The following is a 23,753-nucleotide window of genomic DNA, read 5'->3' as shown; positions in this document are numbered from 1 at the left end:
AATTTATTGTTCATTTGAGATTATTAGGGGTCCACTGGATGGATTCCTGAGTTGTACGGATTGGAAGATTAAATTATATAAATCTATAATGTTTTGGAGGATTTTCGTATTTAGAATTCTTTTCAGCTTATTATTTTATTTTTAGTTCTTTTGTATTCTTTCTTATTTACATATTAATTGTTTGATATCCCTCGGATCTGTGCTTAGACTTGATCACTCGTGACTCTAGAATCGAAGGGTATCACACATTCTGTTCAATTAATTAACGTTTGGAGAAGATGCCCTGTTTACTAGTCATGCTCGTGATTTTTGGAGGATTGTCCCACACTGTGTTTGTTGGTGTATTTGGAGAGAAAGTAATAACAGAAATTTTGAAGGACAGAAATCGTCTTTAGCAAACTTAAAATCTTATATTCTTCGTTCTCTTTTATGTTATGTAAGAGGTAGTGCTTACTCCTTGATTGATAATTTATTTGATCTTTTAGACTCTGTTGGTCCTTAGGTCTTTCGTTTTTGTGTATTAGGGATGCGTTCCCTTTTTGAACGCTTTTCTAATATAATTTTTACTTATCGAAAAAAACGTTTTTTATTATCTGTATCCATATTAACTTTGGTGTTCTTGGTCCCCTAATATTATTACCCCCTATGTAAGCTATGTCACTTTTTTTAACCGACGCCTATGTAAGCTATGTCACTTTTTTTAACCGACGTATTTAAAGGTTTTCATTGAACATGTCCAAACCATCTTAATCTACATTTTCTCATTTTATCTCTAGTTGGCTCTATTCCAGCCATCTTCTAAACGTTAAGCATTTCTGCCACACTATATGCATAAGTTAAACGTTCCGTACCATAAAGTATTGTTGGCCTAATAGTTATTTTACATAACTCCTATTTCAATTTTAAAGGAATAGGCCTATCACACGATAATACATGCACTCATCCATTTAACACATTTCCTGCCTTGATTTTCTGATTAAGGTCATCTCTAATTTCTCCCTCATAATGATTTATTTAGCCTGAATAACAAAAAAAAGTTTAATATAAAAACTGGCCTAGAAAAAAAAAAAAACTAATAATAATAATAATAATAATAATAATACTAGAGTTGCTGCTAGCGAAAACGTATTATGAGTTCTGATCCTCTCAGGTTAACTACATCTACCAACTTTTAATAAACACTCAAAAAGAATTATTCCAATGTAACACCAGAAGTAAACAAGAAAAAAAATAAAGACAAAAAGAACATTTACTGCAATAGTAAGTCACTTCATTTCAAGATCAATTTTAGAAGAAATTGAAATAATCATGCACTTCTAGTTGTTCAATATTTCCAGAACCCTTTCACATTTTTTTCTTCTTCTGCATTTCTTACATTTTCTTTGATTTGGGTTAAGCTTTGGAAAAATGTTTTACTTTGTACAAGATTTTCATTGAATTTAGATTGCCAAACACCGGAAAATACCAAAATACCAAAAAAAATTATTGAGAATTCAAAATTTGTTTTACGTTCAAACAAACTGGAATTTTTTTACATTACCCACTTTGAATGCGTAGAAATTTAAATTCTTTAATAAACTCTGGCCAACAAATATTATGCCCAAAACATGAAATAAACAAAATTTAGGAATTTGCTACCATCAATGTCCTTTCAGACATTGCTAAATCACACACAAGGCGAGACATTCCTTATTAGTACCCTTATAATCATGGGAGGAGGAGGGACCAAAAACCCTAACGCTATATTTGGTATGGTGGGTTTGAAAGCGGAGGATAACATTAGTTAGGAGGGAAACGGAAGGGAAGGATAATTTTAACCTCTTGTCGTGTTTGGTTGTTAATGAATAAAAGGAGAGGAAAGGATAATGATCATGTTTGGGAAAAGAAAGGAAATGAAAGTATTTTAGTAAATTTACTATTATACCTTTTAATTTTTTTAAAAAAAATTAAAAATTTAAGTATGTAATATTTGCAAAAAAAAAAAAAAAAAAAAAACCTATAACAAAATGTATGTAATATATATATATATATATATATATATATATATATATATAAAATATTTTTAGGGCAAATCATTTTAGCCTCCCTGCCTCCATCTCTATTCTCGTCCTCAACTCTGAACTTGCCCTTTCTCTCTCTCTCTCTGTGCAACTGCAAATACAAGAATCAGAAGTTCAAAACCCATATATTTCAGTTTATATATTTGTCTGCAAGAATCAAAACTTCAAAACCCATATCGGCATCATTTCAGATTGTTCAAAAATCAAAACCCAATTTCAGTCATATCGATCTTTCAGTTTCCATCACCCTTCCAATTCGGGTTCGCCGTTCGCAAGCTTCAACCGGCCCTCTTTCTCTCAACTCTCAAGCTTGCCCCCCTTTCTCTCTGCAACTGCTAACTTGTACGTATGGGTTTTGTGTGTAATCAAGGGTAAATTTTGCATAAAAAATCACTCACCAAGCCTTTCCTTTCCTTTCCTTTCTTTCCGTTTTCGCCTATTTTTGGGAAGTTAAGAAATCTACTGTAGAAGTTTTGTGTTAACCCTCCAAACCCTTTCCTCTCCTTTCCTTCCACCAATTTTACCTAATCGTCACCTTTCCTTCCATTTCCTCCCATTTTCACTCTACAAAACTGAGCCTAAAAAAGTTTCTAGGCAAAGCGCACACAGTGAAATTGATGGGTTTGGAAAATGTTTTTGTTTTTTTTTTTTGGAGGATTAGTTTTGGAAAAATATTTTACTAGTACTTAACAGGGTTGACAAGGGTATCAATGTCCTTTCAGACCTAACTAAAACACGCATTCCTTACTATTTATAATCGGGGGCGGGGAGGCGGGGGAGGGCGAGGCACCAAAAACCCTAAAAGGCGTCTTCTACACGAATCTGAGAGAGTCTCTCCTGCAACGTTCAGAGCCCGGTACAGAGCAAAGGAAGAGGAAGGCAATTAAAGATGGCTGATGGGGGAGTATCGTTGTTTTTGGTTGCTACTTTTGGTGGTGGGCCATATTGTGCTGCAATTTATGAAATCAAATTTGGAGTAGGAGGAAAAATTGGTTCTAAAATTGCAAGAGTTAGTCCTGTGCAGAAAGCGTTTCGTTGCTTAGATGAAGAAAGAGTATATTCACCGGTTGGTTGTGATATCTTAGGATCGAACATGGTCTTGATGGCTTCACATTGGGATATGCATGACAGGTTTTTGCAGCTTAAACCCATTCGTTTCAATACAAATACCAAAGAAGTTTTCGAATTGCCGTGGCCAAAAGCACCAAAACCTTATCCCCTAGTGATGGCTGACCCTGCTGGTTGGTTTGTGCTTGCTGGGGGTACTTTGTATTCGTCCTACGAAATACGCTCTCCGTGTTTCGAAAGTTTACTTCCTACTCTTGTTCCTCCTCCTTGGTATAGCGAACTACCTGAGTATCCAATGGACAGAAAATTACCCAGAATTATCTCTGGCTACGCAGTCATTTACTACAGTTTTCTCATTTCAGTCCATGATTTTATTCATGGTAACTCAGAATTCTATTATTACACGGTCGGAAGTAAAATGAAGAACTGGCAGGTCGTCAAGAAGGAAAAGGAGAATGGGTTATATTACTTGATGGTAGGAAAGGCTGAATATGTTGATGGTTATTTGTACACTTTCGGATGTAATTATAACTTGATTGCATATCAAGTCGTTCAGAATGATGGAATCATTCAATCTATTGGTGTTCCAGTGTATTTTAGAGGATTGGACTTTAAAGATCTACCAGTGGATTGTGCTTCCACATTCTCTGGTTGCTTTGTTCATTTGAGAAACAAAATATTTTGTATGATGAAGACTGGTTTCAATGTTGACCCCTCTAACTTTCAATATGTTTCCATCTTGATTGTCCAAGTTTCTGATGACATGGAGCTTTCAACATTGTGGTCAGGTCGCTGCGCCTTGAATATAGAAAACCTCGCTCCGGCAAATTTAACATCACTTTGTGTGGACTCCCAGTAAGTATTTGTATTTGTATTTTTGTTGTTGTTGTTGTGGAAGCCAGTCTTAGATGTTTGAACTAATTGAGTTATTCTCCAATTCATTTATGTTTGGTACCTTCTAAGGTTCAAATTTTAAAGGAAGTAACTTCTTACTGAATGCTGAATACGGTCAATGGGAAGGTTTAATTCTTGGTGAAGAATGCCTTTCGAGGTTTCCCATTGTTGAACTAGGGATTTAGGCGAGCAGTAATATATATCAAGTAGAGAAGAATTATGAGTGGAACTTCAATTCAGATGTTTCTAAACCATACCCAAAGACCCAAAAACCATACATTTCGAGTTCCTTTCATCCATTGCATAAGGAATCAATGCAATCTTCATTTATAGTCGCAATATGTGATTGCCAATTTTTTGTGGGCCAAGTAGGTTGCCGACTGTCAGCGAATGCAGCTGAAAAATGATAGCATTCATATTGAAACATGTGGAACTTGGGTTTTTGGGTACGGTTAACATTTGTGTCTTAAACTATCACATATTATGACGAATAGATAAAAAATAAAAAATATAGAAGTGTTCTACTTATCAAGAAATAATAAATAAAAATAAAAAGTGTCTTTTAAATAACAAATTGTTGCAAGAATTATTAAAAGATATGCAACTGCAAACTTGTGATACCGAAGCAAACGGAAATGCAACAAGTCGGTCTTACAACTGTACGGGAGACTAGGAATACTCCAATCACCGTCGGAGCCTAGATTTCTAAAAGAAAATCTGGGAAAAGCCTGAATATAAACTGATAATAACTCAAATTGATACTGTTAAAGACTTGAATACAATAGATATAAAGGTCTGTCCTTTTATACTACAACTATTAGCGACACTTGACTTTTCCTAGAATGTATCTTAGAATTCACGCACAACATTTAAGTCTTTGCCACTTTCCTAAGTATACTTAGTAATTCCAAAGCTTAGTAAAACAAGGACAGCTCTTTGACTTTTTTTCGAGGCACTTTCCAAGGCACCATTGACTGCCTTAATGATTTGCATCAGACCCTCCTCGTTGAATAAAACTCAACCTCGAGTTTGAAACAATTTACTGTGACAAAGAATTACTCCGAACAAACTTTCAGAGCTCTCTTGTGAAATTTCCATAATTTCCTTGAAGATAAATTATGAACCAATCCTTGAACTACTATGATTTTTTCATTGGAGCTACTCCTAGCTGGATGTCGTGCCAAGAACTCATCCCAAATCAAGTCATGTATATGGAATCCATCATTTGTCAAATCCATGAATGAAGAAGCTTCAGTTTTGGCCAAATTATTCAAGAAACTTAAATCTGCCTTAATGCTTCCTGCACCACGTGGTACTGGAAGTTCAATAATTTTATCTTCAGATTGCCCACCTTGAGAAGCAAAGTCTTGCTCAGATTCATTATTTTTACTATCAAATCCATGATCCACAGGTTGAATGATGACAACTTCGTTAACTTTACACAAGTTGCCGGTTGATTCCTTAGATTTCTCTATTCTCTTACCTGCTTCATTGTCCTCATGAACCTCAGTTTCTAACATGTTGTTGGTTTTGTCGGTTGCTTCTTCAGACTTTTCCTCTTCCGCCTTCGTTTTTTCTTCACATTCCTCTTCATTGTGGTCAATTTCTGGAAGATGGGAAGTTGAATGCACCCCTAAGATCCGATTTTCTTCATCTACACCTCCGAAAGATTCATCAAAAGTTGAGTAGATGTCAACATAATTCCCAAGATCTTCCTCATTCAAGAGTTGTTTTTCGTAAATATTGTGGCTGTCTACATCTCTTGGCAACTTGGCAGACTTGTATCCTGAACCTTCACCAGTGTAGGACCAAAATTCAGGCTATTGGGCATGGTTCACCACTGCTGTTAAGTGTTTTGTGATTTGGCGTCCCTTTGTTTTGGTGTTCGAGACGACTTATGCTGCTGATTTCTTTTTCCAGTAGTCTGTTCTGTCCAATATTCGTATTCATATGCATTCATTTGTTGATTCCTCTCTCTCATAATGACCAGATTCAGAGGAGAAATTTGTTCTAACACAGTGCTCAATCGAGAAATTTGATGTTGCAGATTTTGAACATCTTTTGTGGCTATCATACTTCATTGCCTAGCCATAGATCCACAATATCTTATAGGAAAGGCTCTGATACCACTTGAAGCAAACGGAAATGAAACAAGTCTTCTTACAACTGTAAGGGAGACTTGGAATACTCCAATCACCGTTGGGGCCTGGATTTCTAAAGGTAAATCTTGGAAAAGCCTGAAGAACAGTTTATAAACTGATAATAACTTAAAAATATTAATAAAAGACTTGAATACAAGAGTTATAGAAGTCTGTCCTTTTATAATTCTACTCGTATTGACAGTTGACATTTCCTAGAATGACTCTTAAAATTTCCACACGACATTAATAAGTCTTTACCACTTTCCTAAGTATACTTAGTGATTCCAAAGCTTAGTAAAACAAGGACTCTTTGACTTTCCGAGGCACCATCGACTGCCTCAATCCTGTCTAAAGTACCCTTATTGATTTGCATCAGATACCTTTTCTCCCATGAATCCTTATTAGGCTGTGTTATTCTTCCAATAATACTTTTCATTCAAAGAAATTTAATTTGATTAGCAAATTGTCAAATATTGCTGTTGTGGCCCGAATTTTGTTTCAGCTTGGGTCCTGCTGTGACTCTGTTTTGACCTGAACAGTGAGTTCTGCGTGGGAATAAAATTTTTTGACCCATGATACACAGGCAGGTCGTGGAACCTATTTAAATCTCTCTTTTAGCCTGGTATATAAGGGCGTTTAGTGTTTGGAGTGGGACAGAGCGAGACAGTGAAAGTCACGCGAAAGAGAGTGAGAACGAGAGTTAGAGTTTGGGGGCTGAATCTTATAATTTCTTGATTTTCACATAGTGAAATCTTTCAAGGCATAATTTGTGCCAAACTACATAAATCTTTATGTTCTTTGTGTGTGGCATACTTACTTTTCTTCCGTGATTCGTGATTTGTTCTTGGTTCGTTGCGTTTGTCGTTACAATTGATGTTTATCTGGTGTGTATTCATTTATGCATCATACCTATTGCTTCTGGAACACTAATAAGCATGACATTTTTATTTGAGGCATAAGGATCTATATACATTGAGTAATACATATATAAATTATACCTGTTCTACAGTTGTGAGCCATTAAGTAATAAAATCTCTTAGACGCACTTCCCTTTTTCCACATTTCGTTTCCTTAGTATGTAAGGTGGAGTGCCATTATATGTCAAGGCAAAAAGCCTTCTATCTTTTTGTCTTTTTTTTTTTTTTAAAAAAAAAATTTATTTGACTCAATGCCATTTGTTTTGCAGGCGTATATATGCCTACGAGTCTGAAATCTGGACAAGTATGCATTGTTTGATGATATGCAGTTGCATTCATCTAAAGGCTGCGGCTAATGATTGTATTTGACTTATATATATGTTCATTATAATTATAAATAACAATAATAAATTATAGCAACCTTTTGTACTTGGTGCTTTGATCAAATGTCAGCAAAGAACTCAAAAGTGGAAAGATTTTTATTTCAGGAGGTCCTAATGTTCAGGGTGAGCAGTTTGAGGATCTTGATGTTGACATGCATATGCAGCCAGTGAACACTGATCCATCAAAGCTGGAGTCAGTACCTGAGGTCAGTCAAGCTGCTAGAAAAACGAGTCGTCTTCTCAGCCTCAGTTTTTAGAAATACCTAAATCATACTGTTTTCCATTTTTCAAAATATTTCTTCTGTTGTTGCATTTTACTACATTTCAAAGAATGAGTTCTTAATTTTTTTGGGTGTTTTGCAATTAATTAAATCTTTATTATTTCATTTTCACTTCTGGGTAAGACAAACATTAGTGTCCCAACGGGAATTGCGACCTCACCTTCCCCTTGGGTAGTGGCAAGAAATGCCACTCAATTTAATGGATTTAGTAATTTTTATTCTCTCTTCTGGTGCGATTTATTCCTTAGCAAGAAACTTGCATACCCATTTGCCCCTTTGGGGACTTGAACCCTCACCTTTCACTTCGGGAGGTAGATGAGATGCTACTAGGTTGCTGCCCTTGGTACTTACGGTGCGATTCATATTGAATTTCATTCTTCTTCTTTTTTTTTTTTTTACTGAGTTCGAACTGTTTTGGATAGGTATTTAAGAGTTCACTTTCCTTTCATAGTTATTATATGCTGATCATACAATGCGGGCTATTTCTTTCCCATGAAACTTGTCTCTCTGGAAATAGTCAATTTTTTTAGCACTTCTCATACCAATCGCCTAATCTTATGCTGGTTGTTCACCCTGAAGGGTTGAACTTGGCAGTGAAGCTGCAGATTCTTTTCCCCTTTTTGTTTTGGGGGTTTGGGTTGGCAGAGTGTATGTTAAACATCATCTTAGCTAATGACTGACTTTTAATAAAAATTAAATATGGATAATGGGGTTAAATACAGAATATGAGGTGTGTTTTTGTACTTACAAGGGGTACATATTTTGTGTAGGTTCAGTTGGTGGATGGTTTCTTGCTACTGTTGGGTCTTGAAAATTATTCAACGATATTCAAATATGAGGAAGTGCGTCAATTTTAAAGCTTTCCTTTGTTTACTGCAAATTTATGTACCGGCTTTGGTTTTACCATTACCTTAAGAAATTCCTTCACTATTTTGATGGGTCATGCTTTTTCTGCAGATTGATATGGCCACTCTGGTACGCCTAACTGATGATGATCTCGAGGCTTTAGGATTACCAGAGGTGAATTCAACTAGGCTAACCCTATTATATGTAGTGTTTTTATTCTATTTTATTTTAAAATTTTTATAAGTACTATATGTAGTTTTTCTCTGTTTACCATTGCACCTTTAGAAACTTTGTCTTGGCTGATTGAGGGCTTGCAGAAATAAGAATTTAGTGTAAGGTACCCTCCAGAGGTTTTTCGAAATATTCTTCAGAAGAAACTAGTTGACAAATTGTGGTCGACCTCCGTTGAGGTTTTACAACATCACCCTAACCACCCGTTGTGAATCAACTATGTCATTCAAAGGGGTTTATTTTAAGTTCCAAAAATACCCTTATATGAAGTAAAATTATAAAAATGACCTTATTAACTTTACGAAATGAAAATTTAACTAAATCACACACGTATACATATATATCAAAAGAAGAAATTTCGGATTTTGGCTTACTCAAACCGAGAGCCAAGAGCTATATTTATATACAAGGATAGGGTACAAAGAAAGGAAACTAAATCAAAGAAAAACTGGAAATATGTCAAAATCTACATGATCCTCTGATTACGGGGATCTTAGCTACGTGATCCCCTGATTACGGGGATCTTATTTACGTGATCTTATGATTACGGGGATCTTATCTACGTGATCCCACAAAATAGCTAATAAAATAATAATAATAATAATACAGATATTTTAACACTCCCTCAAGCTAGCTTGGTAATCGAGGAATGAAACAAAGATGGACCAACGGATTTGGTGAACACATCCGCTGACTGATTAGAGGACCGAATAGAGCACAACTTGATAATTCCCGAACGAACATTCTCTCTCATAAAATGAATGTCCACCTCTATATGTTTAGTCCTTTCATGAAGAACAAAATCTGAAGCAAGTATGATGGCTGACTTATTATCACAAAACAAGTTTGGGGACTGTTTTTCACGTAGCCCTAGCTCCTCCAAGAAAGATCGAAGCTAGAGAATCTCACAAGTACCCTGGGTCATGGCACGATACTCAGCCTCTGTTGAAGATCTTAAAACTACAGGTTGCTTCTTACTGTTCCAGGATATAAGATGATCTCTATAGGAAGTACAGAAGCCAGATGTGGAACTTTTGTTAGTTTTGGACCCAACATAGTCTGCATCACTAGAACAGGATAGCCCAACCTCCCCGCTAGAAGAATTGAATAATCCAAGTCCAGGACAGGACTTAAGAAAATGAAGAATATGATATACCGCATCCATATGAGTTGTACGAGGAGCATGCATAAACTGACTCACATACTAACCGCAAAAGTCAAATCAAGACGGGCGTTGGTAAGATAAATCAATCTTCCTACCAAGCGCTGATACTGCGAGGGATCAAAAAGGAGATCTCCAGACTCGGTCAAGATCTTCAGATTAGGATCCATAGGAGTGGAAGCAGGTTTACACCCAAGAAAACCCGTGTCTGGAAGTAGATCCAAGACATACATCATTTGCGATAAAGAGACACCCTTCTTAGATCTAGCAATCTCAATTCCCAAGAAATATTTTAGATGCCCAATGTCTTGCACGTCAAAAGCTTTAGCCAATTGTGCTTTGCTTAAGTAATCCCAGGGATAACATTGCCAGTAATGATGACATCATCAACATAGACAAGAAGAATTATACATCGACCAGTAAAGGAACGGTGGATAAAACATGTATGGTTTGAATGACATCTAACAAACTACTTGGATAGAATTACATCACTTAAGCGGCTGAACCAAGCTCTGGGAGATTGTTTTAACCCATGTAAAGACTTCCGCAATCGACAAACCTTTCCAGTATACTCACCCTCAGCCCGAAAACCAGGTGGATGATCCATATAAATAGTCTCAAGAAGATCACCATTAAGGAAATTATTCTTCACATCAAGCTGATGAAGAGGCCAATTGTGAGAAGCAGTCAGGGAGACAAGAAAACGAACTGAGGTCAATTTAGCCATTGGAGCGAAGGTATCATTAAAGTCCTTACCAGGAATCTGAGTAAACCCTTTGGCCACCAAACGGGCCTTATACCGATTAATACAACCATCAACCAGATATTTAACACTGAATACCCATTTGCAACCAACTGTCTTCTCACCAGGAGGGAGAGATACAAGTTCACATGTTTCATTTTGCTGCAAAACATACATTTCTACCATCACAGCAGACATCCAATTGGGATTCCGGATAGCCTTAAACATATTGTTGGGGATTGAAATGGAATCAAGTTTGCCTAGAAAGGGTTGGTAAGACTCTGTAAGACCATCATAAGAGATATACTACGGAATAGGATGATCAGTACTACAAGCGAATCCAAATCGAGCAGGGGGTTTGTGGTCCCGAGTGGGATACCGAAACTTAGGAACAGGGTCAGGGAAATGTGAAGGAGAGAGAGGAGATGTACCTGAACCTGTATCTGAGGAGGATGAAGGCAGTAGAGGCGGAGCACGAGGGCGGTGAGAATAGACCTGCAAAGGGGGTGAGGAAACCACAACAAAAGACTCTTCTTAAAAAATAGGAAGAAGACAAGCAAGAGGAGAAGCCTTTTGATCAGGAGTAGAAGATAGTGTTAGAACCATAAAAGGGGTATGCCCATGAAAGGTGCACTTGTAAAGGGGCCTTACCATTTAATACTCTACTAGGGGTACGATTAATGAGAAAAGTAGTTGTAAGTATCGCTATGTGCCCGTATGACTTAGACACATTCATACCACTTAAAAGACATCGAACAACTGACATTATTTTGCGGTTTCTACGCTCTGCCACGCTATTCTTTCCGGGGGTCTATGGACAAGTAAGTTGATGAAGAATACCCTGTTGCTTAAGTTGAGACCGAAACTCATTGGAAACATATTTATGACCATTTTCAGACCTAATATTCATAACAACAGTTTTATATTGAGTTTTGATCATTTGAGGAATTGAGTGAATAACGGAAAAACTTCAGATTTCTTTTTAAGTAATATACCCATGTGCAGCGGGAATAATCATCAATGAATGTGACATAATAACGATTCTCCGAAAAAGCAGTAACAGGAGAAGGACCCCACACATCAGAATGTATGAGATCAAACATACTAGGTGCATGATGCATATGAGAAATATAACTGGTTTTAGTATTTTTAGAAAGTTCACAAATCTCTTATTGAAACTTATTATCCTTACAAGCCGTTATTAATGAAAGGAAAAAAAGACATAAATACTGAAAGTTTACATGCCCAAGGCGAGCATGCCATAAATTTAAAGTCTGAAAAGAAAAATCATAAGACCTAGAAACTGGAAGAACAGAGACTTGAAGGCTTGAAGCAAGTGGAGGAGGTGTCGGTAAAGGATCGCTAAAGTAGTAGAGGCCATCATGGTCATATCCTTTGCCAAAAATCCTCTTCGAACACAGGTCCTGTAAAACACAGTAATAAGGAAAGAAAATGACTGCACCGTTGAGTGATTTGTCAAGTTTGCTAACAGATAGAAGATTAAATGCAAAGTTAGGAACATGAAGAACATATGGCAAAATAATATCAGGGGATAGATGAACATCTCCTTTACTACGAATAATGGTGGTTGACCCATCGGCTAGACTAACAGCCTGATTTACAGGGGTAACAGGAGTAGAAAATAATGACAACTCACCAGTCATGATCATTGGTTCTGGAATCCAGACCCCAAGTAAATTTTCCCGCTTTAACATGAAAAATAGAAGGAGTATCTGTAGCTATAGTAGCCGTGGAGTAGAAGGGTCAACCCTGGTAGATAAACCTCCGAACTGCTCCTTAAGCTGACCAATATGGGACTTGTAACTGATTAAAGTCTTAAAAAGATGGTCTCGGAAGAGTTGAAATAGGAGGGTCAACAATCTGTGGAGTTGTGGACCCACAAATAGTATCGGCTACTGCGGCAGTGCGGCCACGGCCAGAAGGAAGATTGCGAGAAAATTTATGCTTTAGCTCGGGATGAAGCTTAAAGCAATGATCCTTTACATGACCCGTGGCTTCACAATGTTGACAAATAACCTTTCCCTCTGAAAATCTAGAATTAGCAGCAAGAGCCAACTGATCAACTGGAGTGTATGGTAAAGCTACCGGCTGAGAGATCTGACGTCTATGCTCCTCATGGTCAATAGTAGCGAAAACATTATATAAATCAGGCATAGGAGAGGTGTCTATGATCTGAGTTCTAAGAGCATCATACTCGGATCGTAAACCCATTAAAAACTGGTAGGTATGCTGGCGGTCCAGTCTCTTAACCAAAAGAGTTGCAGCTTCTTCAGAGAAATCGGAGAGAGGTTCATACTGTGCTAATTCTTCCCACCTAGACTGGAGGTACCCAAAATACTCTGATATTGACAGCTTGAGTGTCTTCAAAGGTGCATGAGCAAGCTCCTGATAGAGTTCAAAGATACGAGCGTCATTGCGGGAGTGGGAATACATCATGTTAAGGGCTTGCCACAGATGAAAAACGGAAGTGTGAAACATGAACATATTATAGATACGCTTCTCCATTGAGTCGAAGATCTAACCCAGAATGATGCACTTGTTCATGTCCCATGCAATATATTTAGTATCTGTCTTTTTCAGTTATTTGACTAGACCCAAAAGCCAACCAGTTTTCCTTTTTCCTTCAATATAGAGTTGAAGAGAACGGGAACAAGATACGAAGTTGCGCCCATTTAAGAGCACACTAGTAACCCGCTATGTCGGAGTATGATGTGCCGAAGATAAAGTATGTTGGACCGAGGATTAAATGTCCTTTTGCCTACTAGAATCAGTTATAGTACCAAAATAAGGTTGGTCCACATGTCAAAGCAGGAGGAAAGAGAAAAAAACAAGGCCGGAAAAATTGGCGCCTTCCTCCAAATATGCTACCGAACACACACCGGCAGCCCACAAAGAAAAAAAAACACCAGAACTTAGGTTATAAAATACCTAACGGAATTCTCCTAAAAAAGGAGTAAAAAACAAAGGGTTACTCGAGGGGTTCGGCGTTGGGGAGGAAAATGGGGAGGCGAAGGTTTTTGTTTTATTCTGATACCAAAAAGATGAAGTTTTGGGTTTTGGTTTACTTAAATCAAAAGCCAAAAGCTATATTTATATACAAGAATAGGATACAAAGAAAGGAAACCAAATCAAAGAAAAACAGGAAATATGCCAAAATCTACGTGATCCCTTGATTACGGGGATCTTATCTACGTGATCCCATGATAATAGGGATCTTACATAAAACACCTAATAAAGGACTGAAAACAACTAATAAAAATAAAAAAAATAATAATACAGATATTATACACATTTCTCTTTAATGCCTCCTCCATTGCCCACCCCCTATCACTGCCTCTCTCTCTCTCGCCCCACTGCTCTGTCACCAAACTATCACCACCATCCTCTCTCTCATGAGGCCTTTAGGCTTAGCATACAAAGATTGGTGATTTGGCTTAGCATAAAAAATCTTGGCATCAACAGACACCGTGGCAAGGGTTGCGTGGGGAAAACCCCCTATAATATCTATATTGTATGTATAACCCCCTTGTGTTTGTTAACCACCCCTTTGCATAAGAATATGTGCATCTTAGTACCTTTTGTCCATTGTCATGTACTGGAGCTCCAAATAGACTTAAATACCCCTCTCTATAATTTTTAAAAATAATTACAATAACAAGAAATGTGAAAATACAAAAAGCCCACTGTTTGTTGGACAAAAAATGCTTGTCGCCACCGTTCCAACTCACTATCAGTCTATTAGACCTTGTTCGCCGCCATCCCTAGCAGATCCATAACTCTACTCGTTGTTCGGAACAATACTCTTGTTGCCAAATTCTAAAATGATATTGTTACTCTTGGCTTTGTCATCTTTGAACAATGAGGAGCAATCTTCTAACTGTGGGACTCAGTTGGCAAAGAGATAACTATAATCTTACTCTCGGTTTGGTCTGAATGGGAACTGAAACACGCCGGACCGAAACTCGTTGCTGTTTCAAACCAAGCTTACCGGAAGAGGATGAATAGAGTTTGCCGTTTGTTCACCCGCAGGGACGGACCCAGAACTTTAAGTGAGGGGGGGCAAGACTGAATTTTTCAAATAATTTCAGAAGGGGTGGGGGGATTAGCAATATTTTATGGGTATATAATGAAAAAAGAAAAATAGCATGGTATATTAGTAAAAATATATATATTCAGGGGGGGCAACTGCCCCCCCTTCCTCACTTGCACGTAGGTCCGTCCCTGTTCACCGGAGTCGCATGCATGTCTTGGAGCTCACTGGATGGTCCCCGAAATGGGTCTCGTTGTAGGTTTTGCTAAAATTGCATTCGTAGCTTGCCGGATTGTTTCGCTACTATAGCCCTGTAGCCAAAACTGTCGTTCACCTTCACTAAGACACACTGGGGTTGTTCGGTCTTTGAGATTGCAGCTCACCGGACTTGTTGATGCAGAATGAAGATCACCGGAAAAGCTGGATGCTTCTGAACTGGAGTGGGCTGATTCAATCGCCGTCACCGGAGCTAGTAGTTGTAGTTTTGGAGCTCGTGGTTGTGTCGCCGTCACCGGAATGGGTATGTCTTCGCCGGAGTTCGCATCGACTGAGGTGTACCGAAGATGAAGCTTTCTCTGTATTTGCACAGACGGGAGATCATTGGAACCGTGGTTCATCTGAGCTGAATTTGGTGTGTTGCCTGTTGCTATTGGGTCTTCAATCAATTGGCCGATTTAGTTGAAAATTTGGGCCGGTGAGTCCCCGGTTGTGGTGGCGGCGATTTCTCCAATGGGGTTGGGGCATTTTTGGTATATATAGAGGTTATTTTGGAGTTTTCAGCTCTTAAAATAGTCATATGTCCGGCACATGACTATTTAACGGCCCTTTGCTACCGGAAAGTTGATCGGAGGCCTTCCTTGCAACATTTTGACATCTAGCATGGATTTATACATACAAAATAAACTACAGGGGTGTAATCCACACAAAATCAAAACCACAAGGGTGTTTTGTAGACTTTACCCAGTGGCAATTGCACGTCTTTCCCTACAACTCCATACCCTAATCTATACATTCTCATCCTCAGGCAACACAACTTTCGATGCCTCTTCCTTCTTCAACATCTTCATCTTCTTAAAAGCCCCTCTCTTATCATCTTCTTCACCATCCACACTACCTGGATCAAAGATCTGATACCTTTGAACATATATATATATATTTTCGTTTCAAACAGATTTATGTGATTCGATTACGATTCCAATTTGGGTTCTGATTTGGATTCCAATTTGGTCCACTAAAATTGTTGCTGAATCCAACGCCGTCATCTGGAAACTACTTTGCTCAAGCCCTAATTCGGAATTACAAACCAGCCACAACTCTGACAAAACTTCCAATTACCGATACCATAATCTCCGAGACTCCAACACTAAACCAGTACTACAATCCGAACCCAACCAAGCTTCGCACCATTCACTGGAGTCGTCGTGTCCAGCAGCCGACCACAATTAGTTCGTATACCTCAATTTTGCAAATAAAACTCCAAAGTGTACATTGTTTTTAAGTTTCAGGGATTTGAAATTCGAAACAAATTCAGCTCCGTGCAAACAAGCTCATATACTATTAAACCCTGATTTTGAACCTTCACACCATTTATTGGGTTTGTGACATGAGGTTGGGGTGATTCATTTGCTTGGGGTGAAAAAAATGTCACACTTGCTATTATGCATTCCTTTTCATTTATATGTAAAAATTGAGTTTCGGAAATTGTGAGATCAGACTCTGTTTTGACTTCCTTTTATTGTGAATGGATATATATATATTTGTTTTTGTTTTTGTTTTACTTCTGCACATTTGGTTTCTCTATTCTTTTACTTTGGGTGCATATGTTGAAATAACAATGTCAGATACAATAGTTTTGAATTGTTTTAAAGTATAAGTTAGTCTATTTCATTTCATCGATCGACTTGGACTTTCCTACATTTGAATTGAAAATCTAAACTCCTTGGATGTTTTAAAACTAACTTTAATAGTGATCTTTGATTGAAGAACCAATGATTTAGGGTTCTATGTAATGGGAATTTTTAACGCGTTCCCTTGTTGAACGCTTTTTATTGAAACTTTACTTATCAAAAGAAAAAATGTAACGGGAATTTTTCTCCTGTTCTGTTTAAAGCCTCATTTTCACACTCTTCCCTCTGTATATCAACCTTAAGGTCCTCTAGCTTTCCAGCTGGAATTTAAAACCACATGCTTCTTATTATTAGTCCAAACTTCTATGATCATCATGTATGAAACCATCTGAGTTGACTTTTGTTGAAATGGTTATCCCCGGGTAATCCTTATAAGCTATTACATATGCCATTCTTTACTAGTTATATCATTTCATCACAGCATTCTTTGTTGTGCCCTGGACCCTCTATTATTTATTTTTATTTATTGTTTTTGTGATGCTGTGGCATGAATTTGGTGTCGGGTCGTGTTGCAACCCCTTGATTGAGCTTTTATCTGTTTTTTTTTTTTTTTTTTTTTTTTTTTTTTTTGGGGATCGTAAGCCCTATTTAGTACTTTATTGTAGCCCAATATATAATGGTGCTTATGGTTTGGAGTGGAATAATAGATAGACATTGAAAATCGCATAAAAGAGTGAAGAGTCCTTTCACCGGATCTTCACCATGGATTTATGCTTTGCGGAATCATGCTAAATCTTTGTTTTATTTGTGTGTGGAGTGTTTATTTTCTATTAGTGTTTCTTGGGTTTGCTGTGTTTGTCGTAACAATTTATTTCTTGACTCAAAATAACAACTACTTTTTCTCCAATTGGGTTTGAAATTATGCACGATATCGTCTCCTGGTTGATGATTGTTCTTTTTGAGTCGTGATATGTGTGTAATCATTTGCAATACTAATTACTCTTCTAACCAGATCAAAGTTGGTGAAAATTTCACGTGATGTGACTTTTGAGTATCTGCCTTTTGGTTAATGCAAATGCAATTATCAAACTTTAGGGATTTTGGAAACGCTCTGATAAGAACAAGATGTGACTCGAATGCACGAGCCGTACGTGATTGGCATGTACTTTTGAATGAGCAAAAATAAATAAAATAAGAGATTTGATAAAATTAGTTATATACATATCGAGATAAGATTAGGGTTATTTTAGAGTTTTTTTATTTTAAGATTTTATCTGGTAGTTGTGTTTGGTTAGGAATTTATTTCATTGCCAATATATATATGTGTAGGCTTTGGTACTTTTGATTTGGATGCTATATGATTAACGAGCATGTTGTTTTAGTGATTTTGTTTCGATATTCGCCCTCGCTCCCATCTTTCCTCTCTTCTTCTTCTGCATTTATTTGGTATCAGAGCTTTCCCCTACAACAAGTGGTGTCAACATTATAATGAAGTATGTGTTTAGATAAAAATTAATACTAGCTTAATTGGATACCACCTCTCTAAGCAGCTAGTTGGCTGCGTCTCTATATTTGTGGATCATTCGATTCATGGGTCGTGATTTAGGATATGCTCCTCGTTTTTTCTTTTTTGTTAATATCAGAAAGAGATATGACTCCCACCCTCCAAAATTATAGTCTCTTGCTCATTTTTTGTTCACTTTGCCTGTTTCAGGGTCCAAGAAAGAAGATACTTTTGGCATTGGAGACTGAAGGCTTTCTTTCATCGTCAAATATCAAAATTGCCCCAAAAAACAATGTAAGTACGTTTGAACACTACTCATTTTCACCCTGTTTTGCAACTGCTTTTGCTTTTTTTATATTTTTGTGGAAAGTGAAAACTTGTTTAGTAACTTTGTTGCAATTTGAATAATAAATATTGTGTTTGTTTCCAAAAAAGAGGCAGAAACCAGGAAACCCCAAATTGGGGTGGTATTTTCAGTTGTTTCCGTAAAAAATACTGTAGCGATGAACAAGACTCACCAAAAAAAAAAAAAAAAAAAGAAAGAAAGAAAAAAAGAAAAGAAAAGAAAACACTTACCTTTTTAACTAGCCATTTTGTTTTTCAAATTTGCAACACTATTTTACAAAACATGTTTTCATGTTTTTGCTTAAAAAATTCTTGCAACAAATTTTACGATACCAAACATGTTTCAATTACTATTAAACGCACTCCACAATAAAAATGTTATTTATGGTTCGGATCGAAATAGAAACGCTAAACATTTTCGGATGCCAAGCAGGCCCTTTGTGATTTAAAATTACTCATATAATATCATTGGTGTAATGAAAATTCCATTTTTTTTTTTTTTTTTTTTTTTACTTATGAAGAAAAAAAAAACCCCTCCAGTGCCTTTACTTCCTTACGGTTTATTTAAGTTTATTTAAATTACACTGATTGTAAGTTAGTTTAAGTTTACTGGTTAAATAATTTCTAAATGACGATATCATGTGAGTGAAAATGACTTAAATGACCTTATTAGTTTTACCAAATGACCATTTCATTCAATTTTATTTATATAAAAATGAGTGAAGGTTGATTGATTAAGTAATTGTTTGGTTTAAAAGAGGGCGGAGTTATATATGTTATTTATATGTAAAGAGTTTTATAAAATATTTAATGGGAGCATTAATAGAATATTTTATTTTTAGGTATGTTGACTTTTTTCGTGAAAATGTGTATCGAGTGAGCACCAAAATGATAATAATAATAATAATAATAATAATAGTGTGGTTGAATGAAAATGCCATGCATGGTGTAGTCAAGTACGTGGTCGAGGTTGTTATTGGGTATGATTGGGGCGATGAGGTTGATAGAGAATTGGGGGAGATGAAATTTTTGGTGTCAAATAATTTTGAGTTGAGGGCATTGAAGTATCTTCAAGGATATAGTTTTTCAATTGTGTGCGTATAGTTCTACATGGGTCAAGCAATGGCTCAAGCTCAAATTGATGTAATTTGATTTCTTTAGTGTGTTTGTACTGTTTGTATGACTCACAAGAAAACAAAGCCGAGAGAGTAATCAAAGAAAGAGTTTGAGAATCGAACTTAGGTCTGAATTTTATAACCGACAACATTATCATGCAGGTTTTCTCATTTATATTGGTTTGTAGGTGGCTTGATTTTTGACTTGGAGGGTTGAAGTTTTGGTGAAAATTCCTGCATCACATCTAGAAGTAGAAGCAGACTATTTGGCATCGTGGATTGATGGTTGGATTTTTTTTGTATCAATGCTTTTATTTATATTTTTATTTTCTTTTCCACCATGTTGAAAAATGGGTAAAAAAATGTTAATGATACCATCTTTCACAAGATATGTTGAATTATAGTGGTACTATTTACATATATATATATATATATATGACTTTAAAATTAATGTGAGTTACATAGTGGTGGTACTTTAAATGATGCCCGGTAACCGAGGGCATGGATTGTAGTTGGCCCAGCCGGCACCCAAAAAAGTGACACAGAAAGCGTGGCAGGCTTATGCCAAGACAAGTCTTTCGAATTGGCTGCTTGATACATATTATTTGAGTAGGAGGCTAACAGCAACAGAGCTCAAATCCTTCTTGAGAAATGGCAGTTTGTAAACAAGTTTGTACTTTAGAATAAATCAAAGCACAATAAAAGTACAGCTTCTGTGATTGAAAACGCAAAATAGACACTACTGGCAAACAGACCCCTTAATTTTTCTGTTATGTTCCATGTACTACCCGAAGCAATTTATCCCAAATAGCTTAAATTTATCAGCTCATAATAAGTATCGAACATACCTAGCGGTACACAAACCATGCTATAAAATTACTTACCAGAAGCCAGTGCCGTTTCAATTGCATACCCAAAACTAAAATTTGTTTGTTACCCAACCAAAAAGCATGACACATACCAAGCAGTACACAAACCCGACTATTTAGCTGGTCATATAAATTTCTTAGGTTTATAATAAATTATCTTACTAGAGGCTATTGAGTGTTCGTCTTACGCAAAATGGGTCAAGTGCAGAGAACACCCTGAAGTATGCTTGTAGTGCAAATTACATCTCTCACGTGCGAAAAACACCCGTCAAGTTTCAATTTGGTGCAATTAGGTCCCCTTGACATATTTAAAATCTAAATTGATCAAATTACCCTTATTAAATAATTTTATAAAATATATAAAAATAATTTTTTTTTTTGTAAAAAGACCAAAAAGACCCATGTGAGATTCGTTTATTTATTTATTTATTCTATCCTTTCTCTCTATAATTCATCTTCAACAACTACCCCATCTTCTCTTCACAACCCAACACCAGAATCAATTAATGCCATAACCCAAAAATTAGTCAATAATCACCACAACCCCACCATCCTCGGATGATGGAGCATGGTTTATTGTCACTTGAAAGAGCAATAATAGTTCATAATCTGATTCACTATCTCTCTTTGGTTGAAGGTCAGACATAAGCATAAATCAAGTAAATTGCATACTATATGATGCCAATGGTTCCTATCAAAGATGGATGACTAGTCTAATCACTTATGAGGGAAATTGAGGAAATTTTTTCAAAAGATGACTCATCTTTAATTAGATAGGAGGGGTGGGACAGTCTTCCTCATCCCAAGCATTCATGTTCTGGTAGCAATATTAGGGCTAATCCCTCTCAATATATATGGGTTTCCTTCGCAATGTTGAAGAAGCACGAATAGAAGAAGCAAGAGTCAAACCAAGAGGGTCACGTCTGCAATTAGACCAATCCAGGAGTACTGGTCACACGACCCCTAAACCAAATCCATTTCTATAAAGCGTAAGGAGGAGGAGCGGCCGTTCGCGTCGAGTGAGAGAAGAGAAAGAACCTCGGTATAGGGATTGATACATTCTTTATATTGTCTGAATTTTGATTTATGGAAGCAATAATAAAGAATAACTTAACAATATTCACTCACATGTTTGGATCAGCAGTGGAGACCGGCAGAGGATGATTGCAGTGAAGAGGATGATTGCATGGGCATTTTGGGGAGAATAAAAGGGCAAAAGAGGTATTATAACTCAGATTTATGACAGAGGGATAATTTTGCACAATATTAAAAGATTAAGGGTGTTTATTGCACACTCTTTCAAATAGGGGGTAAAAGTGTTACGAAAAATATACTTCAGAGGTGTTTTCTGCACTTATCCCTACGCAAAATACATTTCAATTGTATATCGTCTTCAATAATCAAGACATTACACAACTCTTCTGAATAAACCTCGAAGTTAATGAATTCATAGTCCTTAATCTTGTCAATCTACCAATTTGACTAATTAAATATGTTGATTGACTATGTTAAAACAATCCACACCTTATTACATCGACATCCATTTTGGCAAATTATGTGGCGATGACTTGGCGGGTATTTTAATGGGATGTCACTATTAGAGTGATGCTAATGGCAGGGTTGTTACACTTTGTTTAAAGCTGTAATGTGGTAGTTATTATGTGGAGAGAGAGAGAGTTTTGAATAAGATACGGGTGTTTGCACTTGATATTGTTGTTGGAAGATAATTGTTCAAGAGATAAAATTTTATCAATGTGATAAGGTTTTATTAAAATTATTAGGTAGTAAGGATTTATGTATGATTATCCCTAATTATCTTTACTTTGTGGAAGATGAATGAGGGATATATTATCATATTCTTTAACTAATGTGAATTTGTGGAGAAGAAATTTTGGGTAATCAATTGTAATCCAATAACTTGATTTTATAATGTAATTTATGTCGCCACTAAGTAAATGAGCAAGATGCAATTTCTATTTGACAATTATGTGCTAAACAAAATCAGTAGATTAATGTAGTTGCAAGCAGTGGCTGATTTTCAGTATACACAATTTCAATATCCAGCAAGTAACGTATAGTAATTGTGCAATAATGATGATAAGAATTCAGCAATTAGATAGCACAATTATAAAGGGAGATAAGGAAAGAGAAATTGCAAACATAGACACGAAGATTTTAGCGAGATTCAGAAACTTCTACTCTTCGGCTCAAGACCCTTCTTGAGACTTTCCAATCCACTATTGCTCCTCCTTACTGGTGGAAAGCAAACCTCAATTAGAAGCAACTCCTTACTTCTTCTTGCTAAGAGACAACCTCTTTTAGTCTTCCTTTGGGCCAAACCAGCCTTTACAATATCCTTACTAAGAGATCACATCTCTTAGTTTTCCATAGGCCACACTAGCCCTTACAATAGCTTTGCTAAGAGAACTCATTCTCTTAGGCTTACAACAGAAATGAATAAGTGTTACAAGTTTCTCTCTCTCAGCACTGATTTACAAATTTTAGCTTATTTTAGAAAATCGATGAATACAAGTGAAGCTCATTCTCTAAGTATGATGTATATGAGAGAAATAATTACAGAACAACAACTCTGTATCTTAGTGTAAATCTCAGAACAAAAGCTCTGAATGAATGTCTGAAATTGCTCAAGAAATTCGTAGCATCTCTCTCTCTATTTTGGCTATGCAAGCTTCTGTAGGAGAAGATGATTGATTGTTCAGAACAAGAGCTCAATCAAAAAGTAATACCAGAACAAGAGCTCTGTAGAATGTAGAGCAAAAACTCTCTTGGATTTACGAAAATGGCTCTCTCAGCTCTGTTTATTGAGGCTCAAGCACACCCTTTGCAGACAACTTATCTTAGCATATATAGACCTCTTCCTTAGTCAAATAGCCGTTGTAAAACCCCCTTCAAGATTAAGACACATCAGTACTTCTAACTTGGAAGTATATGCATTGGGCAGAAAAATTCTATGCATTGGACAGACTTCTAACTTGGAAGTATATGCATTATGTATGCCCCTTTCATAGACAATGTAGATGTTGACTTCAAGATAAAAACAATTCAATACAACTAGAGTACAATCAATATGTTAGTATACGCATGGGTAAGAAACTGCAAAAGCATAAAGTGAATAATGTCTTTACAATATTTATATGTCCATTTACTTTAAGTTTACAATGTAAATAAGGAACTATCCCCCATTTGGATTCAATAAAAAATATAAAAAAATTGAAATCCAACTAAATTCAAATGTAAAAATTCAGTTTTAGTACAAATTTGAATTTCTAACAGTTT

General features: G+C 36.4%; 1 protein-coding gene across 3 annotated transcripts; it reads left to right on the top strand.

Annotated features, from left to right (window-relative positions):
• The first annotated feature begins 2,828 nt into the window (after positions 1 to 2,828).
• Positions 2,829 to 20,038, top strand: LOC132269331 (uncharacterized). 3 transcript variants are annotated; one of them, XM_059770484.1, is made up of 7 exons: positions 2,829 to 3,983; positions 7,350 to 7,384; positions 7,569 to 7,669; positions 8,521 to 8,586; positions 8,702 to 8,764; positions 18,338 to 18,421; positions 19,776 to 20,038. In XM_059770484.1, exons 1-7 carry the CDS (start codon positions 2,950 to 2,952, stop codon positions 19,782 to 19,784), a joined length of 1,392 nt encoding a protein of 463 aa, XP_059626467.1. In that variant the 5' UTR covers positions 2,829 to 2,949; the 3' UTR covers positions 19,785 to 20,038. The 3 variants fall into 3 exon arrangements, with proteins under 3 accessions (XP_059626467.1, XP_059626468.1, XP_059626466.1); XM_059770483.1 differs by having other exon boundaries at positions 2,830 to 3,983; positions 8,515 to 8,586; XM_059770485.1 differs by lacking the exon at positions 8,521 to 8,586.
• The last annotated feature ends 3,715 nt before the right edge of the window (positions 20,039 to 23,753 follow it).

Source organism: Cornus florida, unplaced genomic scaffold, assembly GCF_030987335.1.
Source record: "Cornus florida cultivar Cherokee Brave unplaced genomic scaffold, ASM3098733v1 CherokeeBrave_3.0.0_Hap2_Chr08, whole genome shotgun sequence".
Lineage (NCBI taxonomy): Eukaryota > Viridiplantae > Streptophyta > Magnoliopsida > Cornales > Cornaceae > Cornus > Cornus florida.
Note: the sequence above shows the minus strand (reverse complement) of the source record. Positions and strands in the feature narration are given on the sequence as shown.

Excerpts from the sequence above, each read along its gene's own strand:
- LOC132269331 (XM_059770483.1), top strand. The coding sequence starts at position 2,950 with ATGGCTGATGGGGGAGTATCGTTGTTTTTGGTTGCTACTTTTGGTGGT. Across the intron at positions 7,385-7,568 it reads CGAGTCTGAAATCTGGACAA|GAGGTCCTAATGTTCAGGGT; the intron begins GTATGCATTGTT and ends TTTTTATTTCAG. Across the intron at positions 8,765-18,337 it reads AGGCTTTAGGATTACCAGAG|GGTCCAAGAAAGAAGATACT; the intron begins GTGAATTCAACT and ends TGCCTGTTTCAG.